General features: G+C 42.3%; 1 protein-coding gene across 8 annotated transcripts in view; it reads right to left on the bottom strand.

Moving 5' to 3' along the window:
- Window positions 1-5136: 5136 nt before the first annotated feature.
- The window catches only part of LPP (LIM domain containing preferred translocation partner in lipoma), a 353500-nt gene continuing 331464 nt past the window's right edge, over window positions 5137-27172 (bottom strand). For all 8 annotated transcript variants that reach the window (XM_062606306.1, XM_062606312.1, XM_062606305.1 and 5 more), the window contains 3 exons: window positions 24738-24916; window positions 22007-22127; window positions 5137-20211 (listed from right to left, as the gene is read on the bottom strand). In XM_062606306.1, coding sequence (XP_062462290.1) covers window positions 20083-20211; window positions 22007-22127; window positions 24738-24916 — 429 coding nt within the window. In that variant the 3' untranslated portion in view covers window positions 5137-20082. The remainder of the gene's footprint in view (window positions 20212-22006; window positions 22128-24737; window positions 24917-27172) is intronic.

Below are 27172 nucleotides of genomic sequence, written 5' to 3'. Positions count from 1 at the left end.
AAAGAGCAGTCCCAGAAGGACAGAAGAGCTCTCCTATATATGATATTCCTGGTTTAGAGGTAACAAGGCATTTGATCTCCATGGGATGGCAAGCAAGTAGAAATTGTTCCCATAGCCTCAGGTGGAATTTTAGTGGGTGTCATCAAAATCAGCTTGTGGGATACATTTCTATAGAGCACTGTGGAGAACCAAGTGACTCCAAAAAGGTTGAGGGGTGCAATTCATCAGCTCTCGGTACAGGTAACAGCCACCATACCCACTGTATAACAATAAAGGTTAAACTCAAACAAGTACATCCAAAAGCACACTATGGTGGGGTAAGCCTGCCTTCAAATTGTGAGACCATCTCCAATGAATGGGGGTCAAGGTGAGGTCCCCTGGGGCAGACTGCCACACCAGCAGTACGGTGGGTTACCCTTCTCGCATCAGTACCAGGCGGGCCGTGGAACGAGAGGGATCCTTAGTCTGATCCTGCCTGGCAGTTTCTGTGCAAAATGGGGCCAATTTGCTGGGAAGCTTCCCACCCCCACGGAGGGAAGAGGTGGGCCGAGAGTTTAACAAACATTTTGGTATTTGGAAGTCATTCCCAGCTCTCGTTTAACACACAGACTGCATTTCCCGTTGCTAACTGGCAGCAAAGAGCTCATCAACATTTAAATAAGAGGCTTGTTAATGCCAGCGTGAGGCAGGTTTGCATGCCAAGGCTGGCTAAGGTTTCGTGCCAAGGATTTTCTAAGAGAGAATTTCTCTAGGAAACTCCTTCAAAAGGAAAAATTCACTTCTGGTTAAAGAGAGTGAGGGCTTAATTTGAAGAGGTGTGGAGCTGGTTAAGTCAAATGGATGGTGCAAGAGCTGAAAGCTTGTGAAAATCAGACTTCAGCTTTTAAATCAATTAGCTGAAGAATGGCATGTGGTGTTTTGTAACTGATTATGCTTTCTGCAATGCAATAACTAAAAGGGAAAAAAAAAAAGGCTATGCGTAAGTGCCACTGACTTGCCCATTGATGTTAAATGTGTTAAGGTGAGGCTTTAAATGCACCTGTAACCTGAGTGTGGGAATATTATTTTCTACAACTGGTTAAAAGCACCTTAGTACAGGGAGGATCTGCAGTACTTGGCTCTGTTTCTAGATCTAAAATAAGTCCTATGAATTACAAACAATTCTTATGCTGGGACTGTGTTTTGAGCTTTCCATGTGGAGACTGAGCCCCCATCTCAGAGCCAGTAGAGAGGAAGGGTTCTGGCTCTGGCAAAGCTAGAGAGTCTTGTACTATATGCCTCTATAGCATAGTTTATTGCCTTTCCTTGTTCTGTCATAGAACAGGAGTAATGTCCATGGTGTCAGAATATGTGCATGGTAATTGGCTTTTGCTGTAATTAAATGCCTCAGTGCCAGCGTTTAATCAGCTGCCAAAGCCGTTTATTGCCTCATATGCTGCTGCACCATGAGCATTACCCCTTAATTAGTTGCTGAAATAGTGATGATTTAGCAGCATCTTTATATTTATACTTTAAGGCAGCAGATTCAGTCCAACATCAACAATATTGCAAGATAAAAAAGCTGCCCATTCTGCTATGCAGTGATTTGGACATACTTATTTTTCCTTACCTTGTGGAAAACAGTGTCAGCTCCCAGTGACACCTCAGTGGAGGTGCAGTTAGCACTCTGAAAGCGGTTGCTTTGTCTCTGCTCCTTTCCAGAACTGACCTGTATTTTAAGTGTATTCAGTATCAATAAAACACCGTCCCCAAAACCTCTCAGCAGTAAGGTAGATGTAGGCTTCCCTCACTGTGACTCACTTTTACGAGTGCCTGGAGCTGGTGCAGCGGACTAGAGAGGTCCCAGCCTTCATCCCAAAAGCGCCATGGGGAAGAGCTCTTCTGTGTCACAGGAGGAATCATACTTTGTCTTCCATGACTGTGGTAGGTTGTGACAGGTGACACTGACATCAGAAGCAATTCTCCTGACAGCCCCATTCAAACTCCTCTTCCCCCCTTTCCCTGCTTGTTTTTGAAGCAGAGGTGGTGCTGTGTTATGCAGCCACTTGCCATTTTGGGGGGAATAGAGTTGTGAAAGAGCCTGCTCATTGTGTCCATTTATTTTCTCCAATTTCAGCCATCTGAAAGCAAGAGGTCTGATCTATGCTTGTCTTTCAGAGCCCCTTGACAGATAATGGAGGTAGAGAGGAATCTCCAGAAAACAGCTCATCCTCACATAAAAAGTTGTCTAAAAGACATTGGAGGAATGACCCTTTGGACATATCCATCTTTCACAGAGGGAGCCCTGCAGCTTGCTTACATTGGATTATTTTCTCCCAAACTATTAGAAACAGAAGTGATGAACCCTGCCCAGAAAACCAATGCTGCCTGCTATGACAGGCACTGGGGACAGATTCTCCAGCTTTCCAAGATTCTTTACAGCTTTGAAAACCCCAGAGTAAGTTTACAAAGCCCCCAAAATCTTCTCAAAATTGACTTGAAAGGAAGTCATCCTTGCTCTGTAATAAAACTCCATTTGTGACGCAGAGATAGTCATACAGCAACTTAGCCTAGGTACATTCAAGATAAACACATAAACCCCAGCTTTGTTAAAAGCCATGTGGTTAAATCTACAGTAGCCGCAGTTGGAGATAGCCATTGCATCAGAACACAGCTGTACAACTGCTTCTTCATTTGACCAGAACGCCACCAACAGAGCAACCTGAGGGGCTGCCAAATAGCCTCCACAGCCTCCATCCTGCCCTAAACCACCAGTACAGAGAGCCTTGGCACCTGGGGTTTAGATACACTTCACTCCCAAAGATTTCATTGTCTTCAAAGGATTCTCGTTGCCTGTAATTGCAAGGAAAGGAGCGCCAAACTATCGAATTAATAGCTCCCCCACCCTTGGCCCTCGCCTCTGGCCCCTGGCCTGCTAATGTGTTTTGATGTGCAGGTGGACAACATATCCTTGGAACTTTTCCATTGTAACAAGTTTAGGAAAAAGTACCTTATGCTATAAAGGAAGTAATATCAAGTCTGGAAAACAATATAGCAGCTTGAATGGACTTGAAAGCCTACATCATCACACTCCCTTTACTGCCAAGACAAAACCTGTCAGACTCCTGTGTCCTGTAGGAAAAAGCTGCAGAGTTCATTCTTTCCTGAGGGAGAACACAGGCCCTTCCTAAAATTCCCTGGGAAAAGGGGGGAAGAGCTGGGATTGAACCTGTTGCTTATGCCTCTTTCCATGGCTATCAAAGCATCTCCTGACAATACGTAACCTACTAAAGAAGTCCCTCATGTTTACTTGAGGTGGGAAAAGAAGTACGAGATTCAGTTTGCAGCCAAGAATATTTAGTCTGGACAGTAGGAAAGACTGTCCAAGGGTAAAAACAATGCTGCCTAGGGAGGTTGTGGGATCTCCTTCTGAGGATGTCTTCAAGGGGACATTATATCAAATTCCATTGGTAGTGACAAATAAGGGATGGATTTAGCTGTACTGCATGCCTTTGAATCTTTCTACAACTCTGTGTAAAACAGTTTTAAGAAAACTACTTTTGATGATATGGAGGACAGTGTTCATCTCATTTAACCCTTAAAGATACACAGAATCATAGAACAGTTAAGAGTTGGAAAGGACCTTATGATCATCTAGTTCCAACATCCCTGGTATGGGCAGGGACACCTTCCACTACACCATGTCACCCAAGACTCCGTCCAGCCTGGCCTTGGACACTGCCAGGGAATATTGCTAGCACCCACATGGACCACAAGAAGTGCATAATAGTTAGCGGAACTTACTAGGCCAGGCAGCCTCTCAACAACATACCTGATCCGAGCCCCCAGTAGGCAAAACACCTCCCTCGAGACTGGGTCAGGCCGACAGGTGGGTGCCTCTGTGCCTTTCAAAGTAGAATCACCTACCACTTTGACCTGCCGCTTTCTCCTGGAGCACTAGCAGTGATCCTCTTTACTGGCGCATCAGCAGGATGTTCATTTGGCAAGGTTTGTGTTTCCTCGTTAGCCCCCTGAAAAAGCTGCAAAGCGGTTCTGGGTGGGGATGTCAGATTTTGGAAGAAGCCCCTTGCTTTTAATTGTCCTCTTCCTCCTTTTTTTTTTTTTTCTTTTTTTTTGTTACTAGCTCCCAGCTGCCTGGATTAATGCTCTAGTGTTGAACGCATCCTCTCTGGAGCTACTTACCTCGGCAAATCAAACAAAACAAGCCTCTCTCAGATGCTCACCTAAATATGACAGAACTAGAGGGCCACCTTGGACAACAAAGCTGTCTTCCAGGCTGTTCAGTTCATTGAGATGAATCCCATCTTGAAGACAACCTGTGCAGCTCTGCACACATTTCTGACAGCAAAGGACTTTTAATAGAAAGGTCTAAGGATAGAGAGGGTAGAAAAACAGAGGCTATTAAGCAGGGTCAGATATTTAGCAGGTAAGAAATGGTAACTGTAAAAGATTACCAGGATACACTGGATTCCCCACCACTTGAAGCTTTTCAGTCAGAGAAGGTGTTTGGTGAGGGTTCGGTGCTGTGCCAGCTTCTCTGACTGGAGAGGTGAAGGTCAGGCTGTGTGGTGGTCAGTGGTATTTTTGAAGCAGATTGGACTGACAGAAACAATCCTGATTATTTATTGCAATGACAGCCTAAAACCAACTTCCTAGAAGAGATGGGCTTTGCAAACCACACTTCTCTGTACTCTCCCCGTAACAGTCTGAATAATGTTCCTCCTTTCAGCTGCAAAGCAAGGTGCTTGGCTCTGCTGTCACGTGGTCACAACTCAAATTTGAGAATACTTGCGGGCAACCTCCAGGTATAACCCACCTCTGCACATCACCTCATGGTTTTAAGGATGGAGGTCTCTCTCCTGCAAAGGCGCACATTTTTAAGAACAGCACAAAATTCATGAAGAGATGGCCAGTACAAGCAGGCATATCCTCTCTCCTGTGCCATATTTCTACCATCCTTGCTTCACCCAACAGTGAAGGAGGTTCTTGAATTAAGTATGTTGAGGAGCCACATAGTGAAATTTTGAACCTGGGAGAGAGAGATGGAGGATATGAAGTACAGTTGCAGGTGGAGGTTGGGAGAAAGTAAATACCATTCAACTAAAAAAAATAATTTCACACGCTAGCAAACAAAAATGAAATTTATATGGAGTTTATTGGATTGGTAAAATGTAATAAAAAAGCATTTGTGATACTTCTTCTGCAAAGAAAAAAGGCATCTGGCGATTTTGCATATTTATTTTCCCTTACAAAACATTAGAAAAGCATAACTGAAAAAGGATAACAGCTGAAAGAGTAGAGCAAAGAGGAAAATACATCTCAATATAATTGGATAATGCGTAATAAAAATACAGAAAACACATGCTTAAAACAGCTTTCATTCTCTTACTGTAAAAAGTCATTTTATGTGTTGAATAAAAAATATATGCCGGTTGCTCTGAAAATTGTAGTTTAGAAGAGGTAACTAGCTGAGAACAAAATATATATCTCTATATATATTTATAAATATAGAAAATGTGTATATGCTGCATCTGTCCTCAGAATAAAGTGGAATAAATGGTTTTCAACTCATGCACACAAGTTACCAGAGGAAAAAAAAACTTCATATTTTACTCAGCGGACTGATCCCATAAGGTGCTGATTGCATTTCCTGAGTGCCCTCAAAGCCCGACAGAAGTAGTCAGTACGGAGACAAGCGGCCTGATGGGCTCAGTGACAAGCCAGGCTATTCAGCAGCTCACCAGAGGTGCATTCAGCAACTCGCAGGATTTGGAAAAACTCCATTGGCAGCAGGATTGGGCCCCTCACAGACTTGGGTAGTTCTTGTGCCCAGCAAGGGGTAAAACTCTGGTATCCCCAAGCTCTGACAGATAGGAGACCAGTACTAAAAGCTCAAGTAATGTTACTTCATTAGGATCTGAGAGCATGGATTGTGCAGCAGAAGGCATGCCTCGTGTAAGGAATGCCTCCTTGTGCCCCTTTCTTGCCCAGATACCAAGGCAAGTGATTCACATTTAAAAGGAAGAGGCTTCCCATGTCACCGAGAGCCTCTGTCTGCTGGTGCAGGGCAAGGAGAAGCGTGGACAGTCACGCTCCCTCCCAACCGCAACAAAGGCAACAATGGAAACCTTCTCTTATCTCAAGAGCTAAACCAACAGCTACCATAAAACTGAAATACCACCTCAAACCCAGCCTAGTCATGTGCAGTGAATTACTGCACATCCAATAAACAATCACCGGTGAACCCAGAGCAGACAGATCTACAGCTGGCAGGGACAGGCCAAAGCATAGCAGCTACATAGGACAAATACATTCTTGGGCGCACTCCCTCCTTGCAGTTTCAAAGAGCTAAGCCAATCTCCCAGTCCTAGGGGGGTTCACCACGGGCATTTAGCAAATAGTAATCGTTATGGAATGACCCGTGTGTGATTCAGACCCCATTAATTACATCAGGCCACAAGTGAAGCTAGTGTTAGAGATTAAGCTCTAAAGTACAACAAACTTCTGCTCTTTGTTCTGAGTGGGAAAGAGCCCTTACCGAAACTGCAGAATAAGAACTCCTACTCAACCATTTGACTAACCGGAGGGAAGGCAGTGGAGGAAGCCCTCCAGTCTCTCTGACAGTTCAAAACACAAGCCATGGCATAGGAAACTAGGACCGTGAAGGAAGCTGAAGTCTCACCAAGGCAGATCCTGTCTAGCAAGATCATGAGAAAGTCCAAGCATACCTTTGCTTTGCCCATACCTCTGCCAATACTCAGTCCTTACTCTCCAGAGGTAACAGCAGAGATCACAGTGGTGCAGTACTGAGCATTAAAACATCAAACCTCTACGTTTGCTGCATTTCCAATAAATCTTGCATTTCCTCTCTGACCACAGCAGGAAAAAGTTTCCTAAAACATGATTTTTGAGGATTGAAAGTGAGAGCACATTAGCCTTTTTAATAGAGTAGCACCAATGAAACATCCAGGCTTTGGTTAACCTTCAGATTTTCTCCTCTAACTTTATATAAAAAATGAGTAACAGAACTTATAAGAAATAATATTAAGTGAATAAAGTCTTCATATATGAATGACTTTGTACTTCTGGTAAGATAGACACTTGAGGGGATATACCCAAGTACCTCCACTACTGAGCAGTTGACTACCAGACAATGAGGTGGTTTAAGCAAGATGACAAGCAGTGCTGATGGGATAAGCCATTGCTTTGCTTATCTCAGTGGAGAACAGATGCTTAAAATTAACCTCTTGCTTCTCTTCTACAACATTCTCATAGTTCCTACCACTGCTTGGCACTAACACTATTTCTTTGCTGCCCATAAAGGAGCACCGCAGGTCTCTGAAAAGGCACATAGTGAAGAAAGTGGAATACCACTTCTATAAAGGCAGTTCTGTTAATAGCCTACTCTTCACCTTGCTGGCTGCTCTGAGATGCTTGTCAGGTGCTTAGCTACTTAGGCATTAGGCACACTGGAAATACTACTTTTTAGGTGGATAAAGCAAAGAACAAATCAGGTTCAGGTAACAAGGCAAAAAATGTCCATTTGCCAAACCAAAATGGGTTTCCAACCCATACTGAACTGTCAGTAAAGCACTGGCAGATGTAAGGAAAGTGCCCCAGTTCTGTGTTTTCAATGGGTACCATCTCAACATAGTTGAAACGAAAACCACAACCTCCAGCTGTGCATTTCAGTGTGAACTGCTCTTATATCATACAGCCTTGAATGAAACATTAGCACAAAGGTAGCCTAATTGGATCTTCTCCTCCCTCCCTGCAAATCCTAATCATTGCACACAATCCCGTAGCTAATGGCAGAAAGAAAACACTCGTTTCTGGCAAAATACTTGAACTAGGAAGACAGGATCAAACCCTAGTCTGGACACAAACTCACCACAGGGAACAGCTCTCACTACAGAGAGGATGAATTGGACCTTGCTTCATTAGCAGGCCTTCCTTGCTCCCATGTCACAGCAGTGTGGCAAGCTGCAGATGGAGCAAACATTTGCAGAGGAGGTGCTGGTCTCTGGCAACACTTCAGAGGGTGGCATTTTTTTCTCCTTGGCCACCACCAAGGAAGACAATAAAAGCAACAAGAAAATATACTGAATGGACATTCAAAAATTCAAATTTCAAATTCAAAGATTTCAGAATCTGGTTTGAAATTTGAGCACTTTCCCAAACAAAGGCATTCCTCCCATCTAGAATGTGTATTTGGAAAACCTCTCAATACCAGAACTAGAAAATATTCTGATTGCATTTGCTGGTTCTAAACTCTAGGTTATCTTTCCTAGACAGGGCTCCTAATACTCTTTTAATTCAGTGCTCCATACCTAAATGGTTCCATACCATATAGGGACCAAAACAAGACTAGGACACAGCAAAAGATGAGCAAAAATAATGACACCATAGAAAGCACATGGTCCTGACTATCAGAAATGCTGAATAAGCAAAGGTTCTATGGAACTAAATAAGCACAAGACATAGGAACAGTAATTAAAAAAAAAAAAAAATCAGAGCAATTATGTCCTTTATTTTTTGCCCTTTACTATTTTCACCTCTCTGTTCTCACAGATGAAGTGGGGCAGGCCAGTTTTTTTTCCTGTTCAAGTAGGCTTTGCTCTCTGGGCTGTCACACTCCTGGCACAGACCTGTGGAGACAGGACTTCCCGCACTTCAGGGGAATGCTGAAGTGGGGCTATTTTTTAAACATCAAACTATTCCTGTTCACTGTACACTCTGCTTCCAAAGATAAAAAAAAAGCATCTGAGTCTTTAAACAAGCGGACAGACCCTTTAAAGTTTCATAACAATGTTTTAAACCTGGGGTAGGAAGGATGGGAACATGAATACATTTTCCTGCTTATGGTAAATAATGAAACCCATGTTTCTGGATATGAAATGCTGGGTAATAGCAAATGAGAGGTCTGTTGCTGAGCCCGTTCTGCCAGCCAGCCCCTGTGAGAAAAAGTGAGAAAGGGGTTGCTGGCTTTTCCTTGCACTGATTAACTTAAAACGAAAGGAGGGGCAATACACGGGAAGGAAGAGGGTAGACATGTACATGGCATGGAAATGACTTGCCTGGAGCAACCACAGTAGCAGGCACATACAACCTGTCTCCTTATTCCCTTAGCCCTGTTCCCAAAACTAGTTTGGGGATGAACTGGGGGAAGGGAAGGAGGGAGCAGCAATTTGAACACGGCAGATGCTCCAGTTTAAGCCATATCTTCCCAAAGAGGAACTGAGGGTGGGGGCAGGGGAGATGGCTATTATTAATGTCCTTCCGTATATAGCAAAGCAGACATCCTGCATAATGGTACACAATACATCAATAATAGCCCAAGAATAGCTTCCTACCATTTTTTTTTCCCCCTGACAGTTAGAAACATAAAGAGAAAAATCAAGCTGCTGAGATAAATAGCTGAGTCTCCACCCCCACCTCAAATTGCCTTGGCATATTTTAAGAGATAAATGGTTCTATGAGAAATTTAAATAGCTTTCTCTTTTCTTTTTTGGCAGCTGCAGGAACTGGGTCAGGTGTAGAAATTATTAATTTCAAAGCCTGAAAAAAACATCCTTGAAACTAAGGGTTTTCTTCCTTTAAAGAATCAACTTTCTTAGAAGTATAGTTAGAAAAAAATTCAAAAATAATTGAGGTTTTTTTTTTTTGAGAAGTCAGACCAAAAATAATTAAATAACAGTGCAAGATGCAGAAAAGGGACAATTTGCATGACAGTTTAATGGATATTAGAAGTATACATAATGGACTGTTAGTATTTCATTGCATAGAGTATAGTGTTTGCACAATGGCTTTTGTTTCTCTTGATCAAACATAGCACTGAGAGTATGCCTTGAAGAAAAAGACCGTGGGGCACCATTCTGTACTTTCACCCTAACTTCCGAAGAGACGAGATTACTGTCAAGGTGACCAGCACCAAACACTTTCACAAGGTGCCCATTTACTTATTACCAGGTCTCAAGATTGACACCCTGGTGAGACGATCTGCTTAAGGCTGTGCTTGCTGGTGTGCAGAGCTGGTGAACCTGGTACTGAACCACATGTAAATCACTGCCTTCTCCTTTCCACTCAAGTTACCCTTGCTTTACACACCAGTACTAGGATTTCTGGCCCAGCTTTTCTGCATGATGCCAAAAGCCATCTCCCTCCTCATGCCATATGTGGAAGGAATCTCTTTGCAACCATAAACTGCTGAATCTTACAGAAAAGAAAAATCAAATCCTCCAGAAACTCCTGTGAACAAAGAAATGCTGATACATAAACTCCCTCACAGGATAGTACATTAGTTAAGACCTGTAAAAGGTTCAAATTTCCAGTCCTACAAAGACTCCAAGATCTTGAAAGATACCCAGCTGGCATGCAGCCCGCTCCCTCCACTGCACAGCTGGTAAACCCCCCCATGTTCCTTGTGCTCTGTTCCATGTCCTAAATCAGGTGGATACCTGAGAAGAAGGACTCCCTCGTTTAGACTCTCTGTACCTCCGCAGGGCTCATGCCTTGTGCTCTACTTCCCTTAGTGACTGATCAAAAATTTAGAAGATGACAAAGACACAGATGTAAACAGAACTGTGGTGCCTAGAAAGTCAGAGCACAGATAGGATCAGAAGACAGACTGTAATTACAGGCCCTGCTACTTATTACATAGGCTAGTTGGGCCACATGAGCCTTCAGTGGAAACTTCCTGTGTAATTAATAAAGGAGAAACAGAATACTTTTGCAATCACTTTTCTAGCTTTCACTGTGGGGGTCCAATCCTGCCATCCTGGATTAGCGCTAATCACAGACAATCTTTCTCTGCATAAACTGAAGGCATCTGTTCTGTAAGACTGGAAAAAAAAACAAAAAAAAAGAAGAAGAAAAAAAAAAGGATAAAACCCTCATTGCAAACCTACACCATGCAATCAAGAAGGAGAGGAAATTGATCCTGAAAACTCCCACTCAGATCGTAATCTGACAATGTTTTCAAGGCATCTGGCAAAAAGGAAGAAGAAAGAAGAATGCTATGAAATATTTAAAATCCTACTTCTGTCAGGAATCCATGAGAGGGGAAAGGTGTGTTTGAAAGGGCTGCATTATTTGTAAGCCAAAACCTGAAAGTACCACCTTTTGCACAGGAGCATGGGATGCCCTTGGCCCAAGCCAGAGGAGTCCTGAGAACAAGCACCAGGTGCCAATTCAACAGAGACTGGCATGACAAAGTCAAGGCTGTGTATGAGCAGGAACAAAGAAGCTGTCCTGCACACCATGGTGTGTACCATGGGAAATCAAGGGTAAGGCAAACGAGAGAGCTAATGTTACAGTAAAACAGCTATGTGTTTGCAGCCCATAACTGATCCTCTTTATCTAAAGCCCTTGTCAGGTTTTCAACAGCATGGGTAACAGGACACACCCAAACAAGGGCTTTCCTAATAACAGTTCTCTTACTGCTGAGACTCTTACCAAAAAGGGACATCCAAGGAAGGGAAAATTGCCCTCTGAGACCTGAGATGCACTAAAGGTCACATTGCTTTGCTCCTGCACCCAGGAGCTTGTCCTCTCCATTCTTACATCCCCACTGGTGTGGAGAACCTTTGCAGAAAGATCTCAGCCAGGCCTCACCACTGGGGTGATCCCAAACTGCATCACAGAGGGAAGCTGGACATACCCAGCTGCCATAAAAGGGGGAGCAATCAAGCAGACATTCAGGAGTTAATGATGCTCAGCTGTGCCTCTGCCTTGGTCACAACCATCTGCTTGCTATACAGTTCCAGTAGAAGATATAAAAGACTGCAGGACAAGCACTGGGCATACAAATGGGATCAAAATGGTCCTGAAATGCAGAAACAAAGGACACTTTGGAACAAAACTGGCACAGCCACAATCCCCACAACGGTTGCGTAAGATATAAAGAAAGAATCCTTAGAATGTATTTATCAAAAGCCATTTTATGCAGATTTTTCCTTCTGAATATTTAAAGCATGGTGAATATTAAACTTCAGAGATTCTTAATGTGTTCCAAAGCCCCACGGACCTTTGAAATGCTAGCTCATCAATATGCAACATCTAATCTTGTGCAAAAAAAAAAAGAGGACGGGAGGGGAGAAAACCTATTCATCCTGTACACATAGGGGTTACGGTGAGAATCCCAAGGAAAAAAAAACTTCCAGCATCTTATGCAATAGGTTAAATTTACTCTGGTTGGGAAAGTTTCACTTTCTGTAAGAGAGAAAGTGCCTGTACATGCATTGCTGCTGGAAGCTTCTGAAGTGTGAGGCTGAAACTGTGTAGCTGGATTACAGTAAGTAGTTTATTAAAAAAACCCAAGGCTTGCGGCTTTGCATCCTGTTCCAGCCCAATGTAGTCTCAGGATCCCCTCTCCAAAGGCCAGCAGACAGTGCGCCACCTAAAAATCCATTCTAGTCCAAAATGCTGTGGTTGAAATGGCTTTGCTTGTTTATAAAGTTTAGTGTTTCGTATCGCTTGCATCTGACCTTCAGCAGAAATAAAAGCTCAGTTAAACTGTGCAAATATGTACCAAATGGGAGCAAGGGAAAGCAGCCAAAAATGCTGCATGAGCTTTTGCAGGGTTGCAGCCTTTTAGGAGCACCAGTGAGATGAACTGGATGAGAGGCCAAATTGATTTAGGCTCCAGGCAGGAGCTTAAAACACCATGACATCCAAATTCACAAAGAAAATATTCTGTTACTGCAACCCCAAATTTCCTGCACATGAAAACACTGTTTTCTTTCATCTTTAGGAGATGCTTGTTCTCTAATCCGACATTTAAAAATGAACAAACAAACAGGAGTCAGCTGACAAAGGATTCTTGCTGGTGAATGGAAGTAGGTCACTGAGTATTTTGCCTTTTCAGTTTGGCTTAATATTAGTGTTGTACACAGAACAGTAACAAAACTGCACTGGAGACAGGGAAAGACTCTAATTTTGTCTTTTCTATGAAAATTAGCATTAACATTCTGAATTAATGTGAAATGCCGCCACAGTACCCAATATCTGGTTAATTAAAAAAAAACAACAAAACAACAACCACTAAAGCAAGCAACACACTAAATTAAACAACAAAAAACCTTTACTGGTCAGCCTGCATTTAAAGACATCTAAGTATGGGCAGAGAGGAATTTTCCTGAAGGAACTTAAAAGAAAATGAAAGCTCCACATACAAGACCAAATAAGATCTTCTGTCTCTCACGAATGCAAATTCTGGCTGCCCTTTTACACAAACATATTAAAGGAATAAAACTGGAGGAAAAAAAAATAAAAGGGGTAAAACTAATAAATTCGGTTTTGGAGAAAAAAAAAAAATTAAAACCAAACAAACTATCCTTCAAACCAATTTCTTCATGATAAATCCCTGCAATCATGTGGTTCTAAATTACATGGTTAAATATGACTGAAAAAGTAAGGCACAATTTCATAATCGTTTTAAAAGCAATAATTATAATCATTTTCTTTGCTATCCATGTGGCAGGCCACTGATACTATGGATGTACAAAACTACTTGATTAAAGATCTGGAAAAGTTTTTCCAACTCCTGGCTGAGATTCACAAGACCGCTGTTAAGTAAGGAACATACCATCTTCAGTGCAAAGACAACTGACTGCATGTTGAGCAAATGGAAAAAGGGGGAACAAGAGCTAGTTGCGGACAAAAGGAGGCAGAGGCAATAAAGTAGAGACACTCCAACTGCCATGTTCCCCATGGGGGACTCTAAACCCTGGAAAAGTAAAGGTAATGCCACCACCTGGGGCTTCTGTTTCCTTCCTCATTTTCTAAAATATCTCAATGTGATGAGAAATGTGGACAAACAGCAAAATTAAAACACAAGTGTGAACTGAATACTCTTGATGCCAGTGATCAACCCCACTGCTTCCACATGTATCATGAAGCCAAAGGGAGAAGGAATGAAGCCCAGTGGGGTATACACAGCAGTGCTCAGTATCACAGCCTGTATTCCCACACAGTTGTGATCTCACAAGCACCTTGTGTGTGCATGTGAGTGTATGTGCCACAGTGGTCTGCAAGTGTTTGAGCTTTTTTTCAGATCAGAGAATTTCAGGCTGAAATGAGAGCTGTTCCACAGTATCCACGAGGAAACCTATCAAAGTTATGGGTTTTCTCTTAGATTTTTAGGTGCTGGGTGAATGTTGTAATTTCACAAGTCTACACTCTCTCATTGCTCAAATGCCAGCTGGGCAATTGACTGTTGAAAATTCAAACGTGAAATGCTGAGGAAGCCAGGTAGTATTTCTAGAAATGTGACAAGTCCAGAAGGGTATGTGGAGAGGAAGGTCAATCAGTATCTCTTGATCCTCACAGCAGTTGCCATAATGTGCTTATATTCTTCAGTAATTTCAGAGGGGAGAAACGTGAAGGCAGAAATTGCAATTGCCACAGAAAATGACCCTGGCACTCCCCATAGCCAGCCAATCTATGGCTTTCAGGTGGGCAAGAAAACTGAACCCAATAGAAATAACACTGTTATTTTCAGAAGAGTCATATTATTCAGATTTTTCTAACAAAAAGCCCACTGCCTTCAAAATTAGCAAAACTCATTAAAAATAGGGAAAAAAGATTTTGTTAAAAGCTTCAAGGTTGTTGTGTTGTGTTTTTTTTATTTCGCTAGGTGCAATATTGAACCATTTCCCAAGAATACATGCGGTTGTTTTTAAATAGAATTTTTATCCAAAGAAATTTTCAAAATTGTCACAGGAACTTTAATTTACCAGCAGAAGAAACTACAAAATAAGACATGAGAAAGAAGACATGTTTTTTCTGAGAAATGAAAATATTTGTTAACAATTCTGAATTCTTTTAGATAAAAATTCAATATGGTTTTAATTGTAATAGTAACCCCTTCCTTCCCCCAAGCCAAACCAAAACTTGTTTTGAATAACATTTTGAAATGAGAGAATTTCTTATTAAAAAAAATGGCCCTTCTGACATCACAAAATTTAGCGTAAAAATTGTAACCAGCTCTACCTGGAAATAGTGTTCTCGCAGCTCACTCTTAGTTTGCACTGTACTAACCTGTAGACAGTACTAAGTATTCCTGCTATCTTTTGACAACAAGCCCTCAATTACCATCACTAGTGTTTTCTCATGGGAATTGCAGCACAGTGAGTGTCTTCAGCACATCTCTCTCTGACAGCCCTGACTTACAGTACTGAAGTTTATACAAGGTGTAGTCAACCTAATTCAATGAACAAATAGCGAATCAACATGATGAATCAACTGCAGGAACTAGATATCAAAAGGAAACAATTATAAACTCAAATCCTTTCTGAGCCATTCAGCTAAAGCACCAGGTGTCTAGCATTTATCTCTGATGCTGAAGGAAAGCAAAGACAGGATTTCTCTCAAGGACCATCTCTTGGGTCCTGTTATCGCTTGTTTGCTGGGTTTTCTCAAAATCAAAAGGAACTAGCATTTATCAAACCTATAGTAGGCTTGGATGACCACGGACAGGCAGCAAATGCAGCAGGCCCAAAGAGCTTTCAGTATGGCTTGTTGCATATTCTCTTCAACAATCACTATTTCTCTAAAAGACACTTTTTTTCTCATTCTTATCAGGCACATTTTGCTGATAGGCAGAAAATGAATTTAAGGCCTGTGTCTCATGAAAGTCTTGCTCCTGCTGTCAGGATGAACTGTATTATGTAGAGTTCACTATGATAAACACTTTGGTACTCCCACACCTCTATGATTAAGTCATTACCCAAGTGTTTCGCAGCCGTGACAAAAATCTAAGAATTAAAATATTAAAAAAACTCCACCAAAACAGAATTAAGGGTGCATTATCTGATAGACTAAGGCAATGAGTGTGGCTTTCTGTTTTTAAAAGCAATGTTCAGGCTGTGATTAAACTAAGTGACAATAAAACCATCATATTCACAAAATATTATTAGCCTTGGGGATATGCTTAAGGATTGGGTGGTAACCAAGGCAACCCAATCTTCTGGAGAAAGTTTAAGTAGACAGTTTTAAAGCCATGGTTCAAAGATCCAGTAAATCTGGCTGTAGGGCTACTTGTGACAACTGGAAAGTGCCACAGCCACCGAACACAAAGCATTGATCTTGTAATAATTCCTGTTGTCCAGATGTTACATTGGATCAGCTACCATGTGCCCTCCTGAAGTTGGCGTAAGAGTGACACAGAAGCCATTTCATGCAGTTTGGGTAATTTGACAGAAATTTGACTGTGCCTACATCCTACCAAGGTCAAATATGTCTGACTGGGTGATACAGAATCAGTCTGGTATTAATGGCTGTAGACCCATGGCTCATGTCACACCATGCAATGGCTTTAAGCCTGTGCTTAAACAAACACCAGGGACTTAAATATTTTGCTAAATTAGAACCTGATCCTGGACACTTCTGGGGCCCGTTTGGCCACACAAATCATGGGATCAGGCTCTACTTGCCCATAAATGCTAGACAAAGTCAAAGCAGCATGAGCAAAACCTGCAGACTTGAACAGAAATGTCTGTGTGATCTTCCAATTCTTTCTGAAAGGAACACTTCAGACATTACTACAGCCACAGATGATGAGAATTTTTATCATGGCTAAGAAGTTCACCTTAGTGAAGTAAGGTCTCTTTGGCAAAAAGACTCCTTCTTTGGAAAAGATAAAAGAGGATATATTATAAATACATGACAATTATTGTGATGAAGAAATATCCCAGTGGTTCTTAATTGCAGTGCAATTGAGATAAGTCCACCAACATTTCCTAATTAAATCCTGAAGCATCAGAGGGGAGTTTTCCACACACATGTGGGTGGTGAGAGCCTCTGCGATGTACATACATTTATGCAATATCTTCCGAATATATTTATAACAATTTTAGAAGCCAAAACCACATGCACTACAGAAAATAAAGAGGAGTGTTTTGGACACTCCCTCCATCCAACAGGCAGATGGCTTTGGTGTTTCAGGGGTGAAAACAAAAGCACGATTATACCTTTGCCCAGATCCGTCAGGTCTAGAAATTAGCCGCAGTACCTCAAATATCAACACTGCTCAATCTTCGTCAAGCATCTTCCATCCATGAAGTATTTAATGCTTGAAAAATCTGGCTCTCACCTCCCTGCATGCCAGCCCAACTCACCTCAGCACCCTAATAATAGAGGATTCAGATCTAGATCTCCTGGCTAGCCCTTAGCTTTGAAATGGGCTGGAATCCCAAACCTACATACCAGCAAAGTTTTCTGGAAAGACAAGACAGAACTCCAAAAAATCAGTAGTTTGGGCCAATCTGTGATTAATTCCCATAACATCCCTGGGAAGTTGGAAAGAAGCCCTCTCATGCAGAGGGCAGAAGACAAGAAGCCATATGACTTGCTCCTCCTAAGGCAGGGCCATAAAAAGCCCTGAGGCTCTGGACTTTGGTCTTCCTTAGTCTCAACCACATTCTGCAGGAAGGCACAATAGCTTGTTTCCGTCAACTACTCCAGTGTTATTCAGGAGAGTCTCATCAGCCACTTGATTTAACACTAACAAGAGTAAGGAAGATCAGATCTACATTTGCTGCCTGATGAATAACTTATTCTGCACCAAAGAGCATCACGTCATACCCTGTGCTTGCAGAGATGAAAAATCCTCCCCGGGGATATATAATGGTGTTAGCAATCCCATCTCTGACCTCCCATGGTTTTGTATGGTTAGTTAACACTGGGTTTGCTCAATAGTTGTGAGGTTTTTTTGATGGGTGTTGGTGCAGACTGCACATAAAGAAAGAAGTGAGCTCAGAAGTCCCTTACGTGCCATGGTTCAGGGAGCAGGAACCCAGATGGAACCTGGCAGGAGTCATGGTGCAAAAAAATTTGTTTACGTCTGAAGCAGTAAAACTGTTGAAGGCCACGCAGAAATGTAGTATAAAAAGGCAAAACTGCTTCAGCACAGCCACTGTGTTAGAAAACGATTTCTTTTTCTTAATGATGCCACCCTTCTACAAAGAAGGATTCATTCTGAGCTGGGAATTTTGGGAAACTTCCCTGACACTGGTGGAGTCTGCCAACATATAAACCATGTAAGGAGCAGAGGATTCAGGCTGGTATTTCTGTATTTGAATTTACTGTATACAGCTAAAGCTATTAAATTTCACAGTGCTCTAACATAAAGGTTAGTACTAAACTGAAAGGAAATGCACCATTTGCATGAGCTGCAGTGAGTACCTGAATTTTTCCCTTTGTTTCCAATCGGTCTGGCTCATCTAACTTTTCAGCATTGGTGAGTATAATCGCATAAGGCTTCTGTTATAGACAGCAAAGATAAAAGCACCACATTCTTATTGTTTTTCAGTGGATGCATGAAAAAACTTATAACTTACTCTTGAAAAGTGCCAGTTTGTCACCTATATGGTCAATCAGCCTGAAACTGTTTCAGTTCTGCTTCTTGATTTAAGTGCAAAGAAAGGTATTTTCTTTGATTACATCTGCAAATAAGATTTTAATGTCAATTCAGTGATATGAAAATTACTCCCTCACTATGTAATTTGCACCTTAGTTATTATGGGTTTCATGAACAAGAATATTATAGCTGCTCAGAGTGCCGTGGATTTCTAATTTTTTTTAATTAAAAAAACAACCCCTCCAAAAAAACAACCACCCCAAAACCACCACCAACCCAACATGAGAAAAAAAGATTATGTGCGCCCAGCTTTACCTTGACTTATGTATTAATTCTGAAGATGAAAATGCTGCTGCTGGCCCAGCACGCTAATGCAATGACATCTCACCAGAGAGAAGTTACAAGTGGCTGGGAGGAAAATGAAAGAGGATAAAAAAAAGCTTGCTTTTCGGAATGGCATAGAGAAGGTTTTAATACCTTCTTGAGCCTTTGTAACATAAAAACTAAACAACAGCATGTATTTAGGAGAATCTTTTTGTTGTTGAAGTAAGATTCTTATTTTTTTTATAAGAACTCTAGATCATCTGTGTTAACATCAGAGAAATGTATATTCCAAGGCCTGATTCAATACCTGTTACAGTTGAAGGAAAATCTTCCCATTGCAATAAACAGGAGATGGAACAAGACTGTTGCTTAAATGTCTACCTAGAAACCAACACCACCAGTGGCCCCACTAGAATGGGGTGTGAGAGTGGCTGAAGATTTTTTTGAGCAAGGCTTTGCACTGCAGTTCTATGTAGTCTTTTTTGGGGTTTGTGTTGGTTTTTTTTTTAAACCACTGGGAATTTAAAAATGTGTTTACACTCCACATCCTTAAAACACTTTCTTAACAGACATGATTGGCTTCCACCTCTGGTAAATTAAAAGCACATGGGGGGGTGTATGTGTGTGGTGTGTGTGTGTGGTGTGTAGTGTGTGCAAGCTCACTTCTTTCTGTGATTGCTCATTCATAATGAATTGGAAGCATCATTACTGGATAAATTTATGCAATAGTAAAATATAATTTCATAAGAAAAAGAAAAAATCCTATGAAACTGGAAGGGAATGGAGACAAGTAAGGGCCTAAGAAAACAGATATAGGTAACAAATCTGTGTTCAAAGAATACAAGGTCACACCTGCACTCTTAGGTGCAGTACATTGAAGTTCCATTGTTTGTGTTGTGATGAGAGGAGTGCCAAGTTTGCTCTCGCATCTTCTAGGGCACAGGAGCTACTTCACTGGTGACCCAGATCCTATTAAAGTCAACCTGTGAATTCAATGACAGCTAGTCAAGTTCTCAAATAACTTGGAAGAATGAACTAGCTCAGCCATTTTTCACCTACCTTCACGTACTTAGAAGACAGGAATCAAACACAGAAATAAAGTTAGGACCATGTTCAGGCCTCCTTCAGGCAGATAACTTAGGTGCTATGACCACCTATCTCCACCAGCTGCAGAGACAGCAGGTGCTCTGACTCACTCCTGAAAAGTCATGTCTAAGTTAGGTGCCTGCCATGGGCAGTCTGAACATGGCCTCACAAACTGCCCTCTTGTTCCAAGGCCTTCCAGTTTTACTTTTTTTTTTTTTTTAAACAGAGATTCAGACCCTAGGCTGGAAAGAAATCATGCAAAGCTTGTGCAATATCCCCTAACAGGCATCCTGGGGGAGGGTCACAGTTGATACTCAGAGATCAGTGCTGGCCTTGGCCGTCAGAGCCTGGATCCGAGCAGAGTTGCAGGTCTTGCAAAGGATGTGCCCATCCAGAGGATAACAGCCCTGATTGTCCCCTTCAGACAGAAGGCCACCACAGTCCTAGGACATAAGCAAACAAAGTAAAATAAGCAAAGTAAATAAGTAAGAAGAACAACATTAAGCAAGGAATCTATTAGTCAAAGGAAGTCTCTCCTCACTCTCTACCTTGTAAGAGATCTAGCCTGTGTCAGCGTAAAGCACGAAGCTGAGGTACGTGATGTCTTTCATGATTAAATCACTTCGTGATAAGAAAAAATGCTGCAGAGAAGATGGGTTCCCAAGGTCTCTTCTGAATTTAATACCATTAAAAATAAAAGGAGATTATTCCCTTCACATTGCTGAGGGAGGAAAAGTCTTTAGCATTGGAGAAAACATAAAACTTAAGCACATGTTTATTAATGCAAAAAGGATAAAAAGAAGCATCACTGGGAATGAAGTTCAGTACCAACACCTGACTGCAGGTAATCTCCCCTGGAAGAGTTAATGCCATAAAGCTATAGCTTCTATTCCAGGTGTGACAGCTAAGCAAGCTCCCTACCTGTCTCCCCTGCCAGAAGTGTCACCTGTGTTTGTATCGCAATTGTCCCAAAAGTTGTGGCTGAAAGAAGGATGTCACTGAGACAGGGACATGGAAACCCCACTAAAAGGCCTAAAACCTGCTCCAGAGACCTCAGCCCCTAAGTACATAAGGCTAAGTATAGCTGGAAGGAAAGCTGGGAATTATCCCTCACTGTGTGATCAGGCAACCACTTGACCCAAGACTGCTGACAGTGCTGTGGTGACAGGATTATGGCTTGCTTAGAGGCCATACTTTTTCATCATAAACCTGTGTTTGTAAATTTACCTGGCAAGCAAGTGGTAGAAAGAGGAACAGTATTATTATTCCTTTTGAGATAGCTGAGGCATGTGGAGATCAAGACCAAGTGAGTGTATCCTGTGCTCTCCAGTGCATTTACTTCTGACATTCATTTGCACGAAGCCTAGGTATCTCAGCACCCAGCATAGGCACATGGTGTACCATGAATGAGGCTCTACAAAACTCAGTGTAGGAATGCCCTAGCACCATTAAAAAACTGGGCCTAAGTAATGGGCTGTCACATAGCCAAGGTCAGACTAAGAAGTGAACCAGATGCCTTAAGTTTCACCCTGGACTTTTAAGCCTTGGTCCACCATTCTTTCTAGTTAGTTATTAAAACCTGCAACTGTCATAAGAAATACATTTGGTCTCATTTTCTCAGCCTGCCATCTGGCTGATGTATTATCCAACAAATAATACTTGCATTGAAGAATTCTTGAAGGTTCCCTAACACAGCTGTTCCCACATGTTAATTGCTTGAAGGTGATTTTTATTCTCAGTCTTCAGATTCTTACCATCAAAATTATATGAAGTGTGTAATGAAACTGAACAGGAAAGTAGCACGAAAAGCACTGCACAAAACAAGAATGATCATGTTTATGTGTCCATTAAAATTCTTCAAGCCAGAGCCATATGTTGAGTTTCCTGTACAATCTTGATCAAATTCTAACATGCATTAGCTTTCATTTTAAGAACTTAAACAAGAGCAACTTTTGTGTCCAAGCTATAATTTATGAAGTTCTCCAATATTAAGCCCTAATTACCTGAGTCACATTCTCTTGCTCTCCTAATGAACCTGCTATAAACAAGGGACCTGATTTTCTTCTCATTTGTGCTGATATAAATGAGGAAAAATTCCTTGCATGCTGAAGTCAATGAAGTAATTTGATTGTAGAGCCAGTGTTACAATAGGGTATGCCTGTTGTGTGTATAATATGAGGCAGTGATGAAATTAAGCCAACCTTTGCTTTCTGTCCTTCACGTGATTAGAATACTAACCTCACATCGGTAGCACTGGACATGGAAGTCACGATCCAAGGCAACAATGCGTACAGTCTCCTCTTGTCCTGGGGCTGGCATGATGGGCTCCTTGCACACTGAACACCTCGGTGCAAATTTCCTGAAGAAAGAAGGTAAGTCACAGTCATCCTCAGACTCAGAGCAGAAGTTTTTCTTAACTGCACCCACAAGCCAGAAACATGTGCATTTGTAGAAACACACACACGTGTATAAACATACGTCAGTTTGTAGCTTTGCACAGCTGCCTATTTGGAAAGAAGATAGTAAGGACTCTTCTTAGCCACTTATGCATCCAGTAGCACACTCCTGGCTGTGCTCACCCTCAAACAAGAAGCACCAGGGCAATTCTCACTAGGTGAGTTTTCTAGATAAAACCAACTCTCAGATATCCATTAGTGGGTTGTCCAGGCTTTAAAGAGAGCAGGTCTGGGTGCAGAGACACCAACACTCTCTCTTCCACAGTCAGCGTGAGTCAGAGTTGTATAGTGACACTCATTCACAGTGTGAAGGGACTACCTTGAATTGGGGTCAACTCAGAGATCAATGGGAGCACAGACTTTTCCCCCTTATACTGCCCACCATTTGACCTTCTGTGCAATTCACATATGTTCTGTATTAGCTGTGGTTTCGCTCTCCCCTCGGTTGCCCATGAGAAGTGGTCATCTCTGCTCCTAGGCAGGTGGGGATGCTTGGGAACATTTAGCCTGTGGCGAATTATTATCTTGCTCAAGACCTAAGGGTACCAACCCCTGGCTGCAAATTCTGCTCTCATCACCTACAGAATCTGCTGCCATGTAATGAGTGCTGGGGTCATGGGCTATGGAGCAACAGAGGGTAGTGCTTATGGCAAACATCAGAACACAAGGAGATCAAAGGCTCTTCTCTTGAAATGCCTAGGCAAGATTGACACTGCCACCCAGCCTGTCACATGAACCACCTCAGAATTAACTAGCTTAGAAAAGAAAAAGAAAAAAAAAATCTATCTGTACTAGGAATAAAGAAAAATATTAATTTCCCTGGCAGCAGATGAAAGATGTCTGGGTAGCTGCGATCTAACGAAAAAATGAATTAAACAGTGGCTATAGCGAGCACTCTGAAAAATAACTTAAATGGATATATGACTGGAGCTGTAATCGCAGTTAATTATATGCTGCTTCATGCAGGTGCTTCCTTCTGCAATTTAGCTCAAATACGGTGCTTAAAAATGCTTCAACATTTCTTTGTCCAGGCCACTGCGGGTAATGATGAGCCAAATATTAATTCCCAGGACCCAGAGATGACTCCTGCAGATATCAGGAGATGTGGATGTGCTACTGTGGGGCCTTAGCTCAGCTAAGTGACAGTGTACGCTTCAGCTATAGTTTTGTTATCAAGAGGATGTACAAGATGTACAGCACCCAACCTCCAGACCAGGAGGATGTGTCATTCTTAATTAATTGAAACTGGGCTGGATGAAGTACCACTAAACACGTGGCTGGCCAAAGACATTCTGAGTGTCAGATTAGGTCTTGTGCTATTCCCGTACCTTCCCTCAGTCTTTCACTCAATGATTTTGTGCTCTTTCCTTGGATTGACAGCCTCCTACTTCCCATTCTCAGAGCTCTGAGGTCCACATCCAGTCACTGCCAGAAGACTTCAACTGCTTCCAACCTGCATGTAAGCCTGTGGGACTTGGGGAAGGAGCAGTCTCCCAGTTTTAAGAGGGTGTGAGGGAAATCTTTCAGGAGCCTGAGTGGCATGTAAACCTTCTGTTGGGCCTGTGCTCAGGACCAAATTTTACCTTATACACAACTGCTGGAACAGAAAAGAAGGCAACACAGCAACTGCCAATTAACCCAGCCTTTGTGAGCTATGGGGAACATCCTCATGTTGGATTTTAACATGCCAGTTGATTGTGGCTGCTTCCCTTTCTGTCAAGTCAGCCTGCTTCTTTGAGCTTTCAGGCCCCCACATTGATGTCATAAGGCTCTAATTAAATCTACCCCCTTAGAAATTAAGAGATAAATGGTTGCGATGTAAACTCACATTTGTCAGTATTGATTTCCTTTTTTAATTGAGGGGTGTAATGTGTCTGTCTTTTCCATACAGGGGAAACATTTGTGCTGATTATATCTACCTGTCTTCCCTAGATTAGTCGTGATGATGGGGGTGGTAGCATGGCAGTGACAGAAACTACTTGCAACTATACTGTTCAACTTACTTTAAATAGCAGTTTCACTATAAATTATTGCCAGGGCTGTATTTTTAGCAGCTTAAAAAAGCTAATTATCAACTAGAAAGAAAAGGAGCTGTGAGCATCCTGTGGCCACCTAGATCCCTCTGGCCAGTAAGCAAACACCTGCAGAGTGCAACAGCACAGGACCTCTCTTAATTGCTTGGTGGAAGAGGCAGGAAGACACCGATGTGGAAATGCAGGTACAGGCAGTGAGGAGAAATGTGCACATGCTAAGGGCATGAGATGGCAGGGGGAATGCAGAGCAGTTGAAATGGAGGAACACAGAAGTTATCCAGAAATTTAGACCTTAGCAAAACAGACATCAAGCAGCATCCCTAACCAATTAATCTTGTATGCCATTGGGGGTGCCTGCTTGGAACAAAGCTCTGCCTACTTTAAGAGCCTTGGGATGAAGTGGCAGAGGGTTTAGATCTTTTCGGACACTTGGACTAAAAAAAGGAGGATTTTTAGGGAGAGAAAGACAATAAGCCATACTTATGGAAATCCTCGATGCAGTGGATGTTCCCACCGGCGTCCACGGTGAAGGGAATCCCATCCAGGCTGCGATGGCACATCACGCAGGTGAAGCAGTGGGGATGATAGGCCTTCCCAGTGGCTCGCAGAATCCTTTCCATGATGGGCTTTGCGCAGACGCTGCATCGCTCCAGTGTGTTCTGCAAACAAAATGCACACAGCAGACGTGAACACCATCTAAGCACGACATTTACAAAGGTCAGCTGGAGGTTGCTGCTGGTCTACCTGGAAGCTTTACGTACTTTGTTTTAATTTTTAAATAAGTGCAGTATAGTCAACAAAGAGTATGGTAACACCATGGTGCCTGGGTCAAACCTTAAGAATATTGTGAGAACAGAAACCAGAGCCTTCTCTCAGCAGCTCTAACAACTGAGCAGAGATGGCCCATCAGGTATGTGTATGTAAGCCATTACAGCTTCTGTAGCCAAGAACCTGAAGGAGTTATGCAGCATGCACTCCTGGGTTTTTGCCTCAGGACTGCGCAGTCAGAATGACCTTTTGCAGCTGAGTTGACTAGAGACAACCTCCACAGTGCAAAGCTGCCAAACTCCTGGGGCTATGTGGAGACCCCCTAACTGCTCTGCCAATCCAGCTCCCATAAAGGATCCTTATCTGCCTTGTAAGAAAATCTTGATCTTCCTCTCCCACCACGGAGACTACCGTTGAGTCTGAGGAGAGAATAAAGCAGTGTCTGCAATGAAAGCATCACAAGGACAGGAGTCCAGGATGACCTAAACTGTTCATTTATCTCTGGGCCACTATGTTTCAGATAATGGCTGTGAAATGCCAGCTCTAAGGCCATGATACTTGCTGCACAGGTTTTACACACTGGCCTGCTCCTAGAGTGCTGAAGCCAAAAAACTCCACACCTTTCAAGTGGGATCCACTGAATGATTCATACAATTCCAAGCCTCACTCACCCTTGCAGTTAATTACAGAAACTCCAAGATAATTTTGCTTCAGATGGTTGCCTGTGAGCCACGCCAGCCCTTCTGACACCAGCTGTGCAATCTACCCTTTCAAACAAAGCACCTTAAAGCCACATTAAATGAATGGAGGGTGCAACCCACATAGATGCAAACAATAAATCTGTGGCCATGATTTCAGTCATTTCCCTGGACTTTAGGAAAGCAAACTTCACCTGCTACTCCTGCTTGATGCATCTGAAGTTATCAAATAATGTTATCAACCAGTGCTTGAATCTTTGGTGAGATAGAAAGTCCATGATTACAATATTGATTAAGATAGACAGAAATAAGGAGGGTGGAGGGAAGGGAAGGAAAAAAAATCTAATGGGCCAGAAATATAAAAAGCTGCTGGAAGGCAGCTCATGTTGACAAACACAGGAGGCTAAAGTTCTTCTGCTTCCTCATGCAACAAAATTCCCAGGGAAAGTAGTGATTTGACTGACCGCATTGTTACTGCTTCTTTGAGCCAATATTCTCAGGGGCAAGATCCAGACCTTACATGTGCAGCCAGAATGTATTGTCAGGAGGTGAGTCACCAGGAGGTCGGAGAGGTTACTTCTACACTCGCACATTTGCTATCGGACATTATCTCTAGGCTGCAACTCACTAGTAAGATACAAACATAAAATACATAGGTTCATATCAGAAGATCAAAAGGATTGGTTTTGGAAAGGTCAGTACGAAAAGTCCTAAAATCAACCCATTTAAGAACTGCCTCACAGATTTGGAAAGAGAGCACAGATAGACTAGCATTGGTTTCAGACTGGATTTTGCTTTATGCCTTGTAATAATGGGCAGGAAAGAATTATTGCTGGCCTTTCTGTCTGGTTGCCGTCACCATCATCATCATTATAACAGTAGCTGGTATGCCAGGAAAAGCAAGGTCAATAATTTTCTCCTTGGAGAAATAACCTAGCAAATTTACCATTTTGCTTTGCATAAGCAGATCACATCACCTCAGTCTGCATCCATGCTGTTTTCTATATAGCCAAGGAAGAAACACAGCATACTGGCAGATACTGACAGAAGATGGTGTGAGGCATTTGCTATTGACATCTTCTGAATATGTGTAGGTATGGAGCATTTGCCTCACCAAGTCACCACTTGCTTCATTTCCAACAGTTGCCAACAACAGAGGCCAAACTATGAGAACAGGATAAGCAAAACACAGCAATTCCTGAGGATATGCTTCCAGCCTCCAGCAATTTCTGGCTTAGGGACTTCCTGAGCCAGAACTTGGCTTCTCCATACTTAGCCTCAAGTTAATGTTTCTCCCATGAACTTTCTCAATTGCTTTTTGAATTCTAATAAACATTGAGCACCCTCAACATGGCCATGAGTTTCATGGCTTACCTGCATGTTGGGGGTGATCTGCTAAGCAGGTACCCCCTCCTACTGCAGCCCATGTATAACAGCGCTGCAGACAGT

Source organism: Pezoporus occidentalis, unplaced genomic scaffold (genome assembly GCF_034315485.1).
Source record: "Pezoporus occidentalis ecotype Australia unplaced genomic scaffold, CSIRO_AGI_Poc_V1 ctg95, whole genome shotgun sequence".
Classification (NCBI taxonomy): Eukaryota; Metazoa; Chordata; class Aves; order Psittaciformes; family Psittacidae; genus Pezoporus; species Pezoporus occidentalis.
Note: the sequence above shows the minus strand (reverse complement) of the source record. Positions and strands in the feature narration are given on the sequence as shown.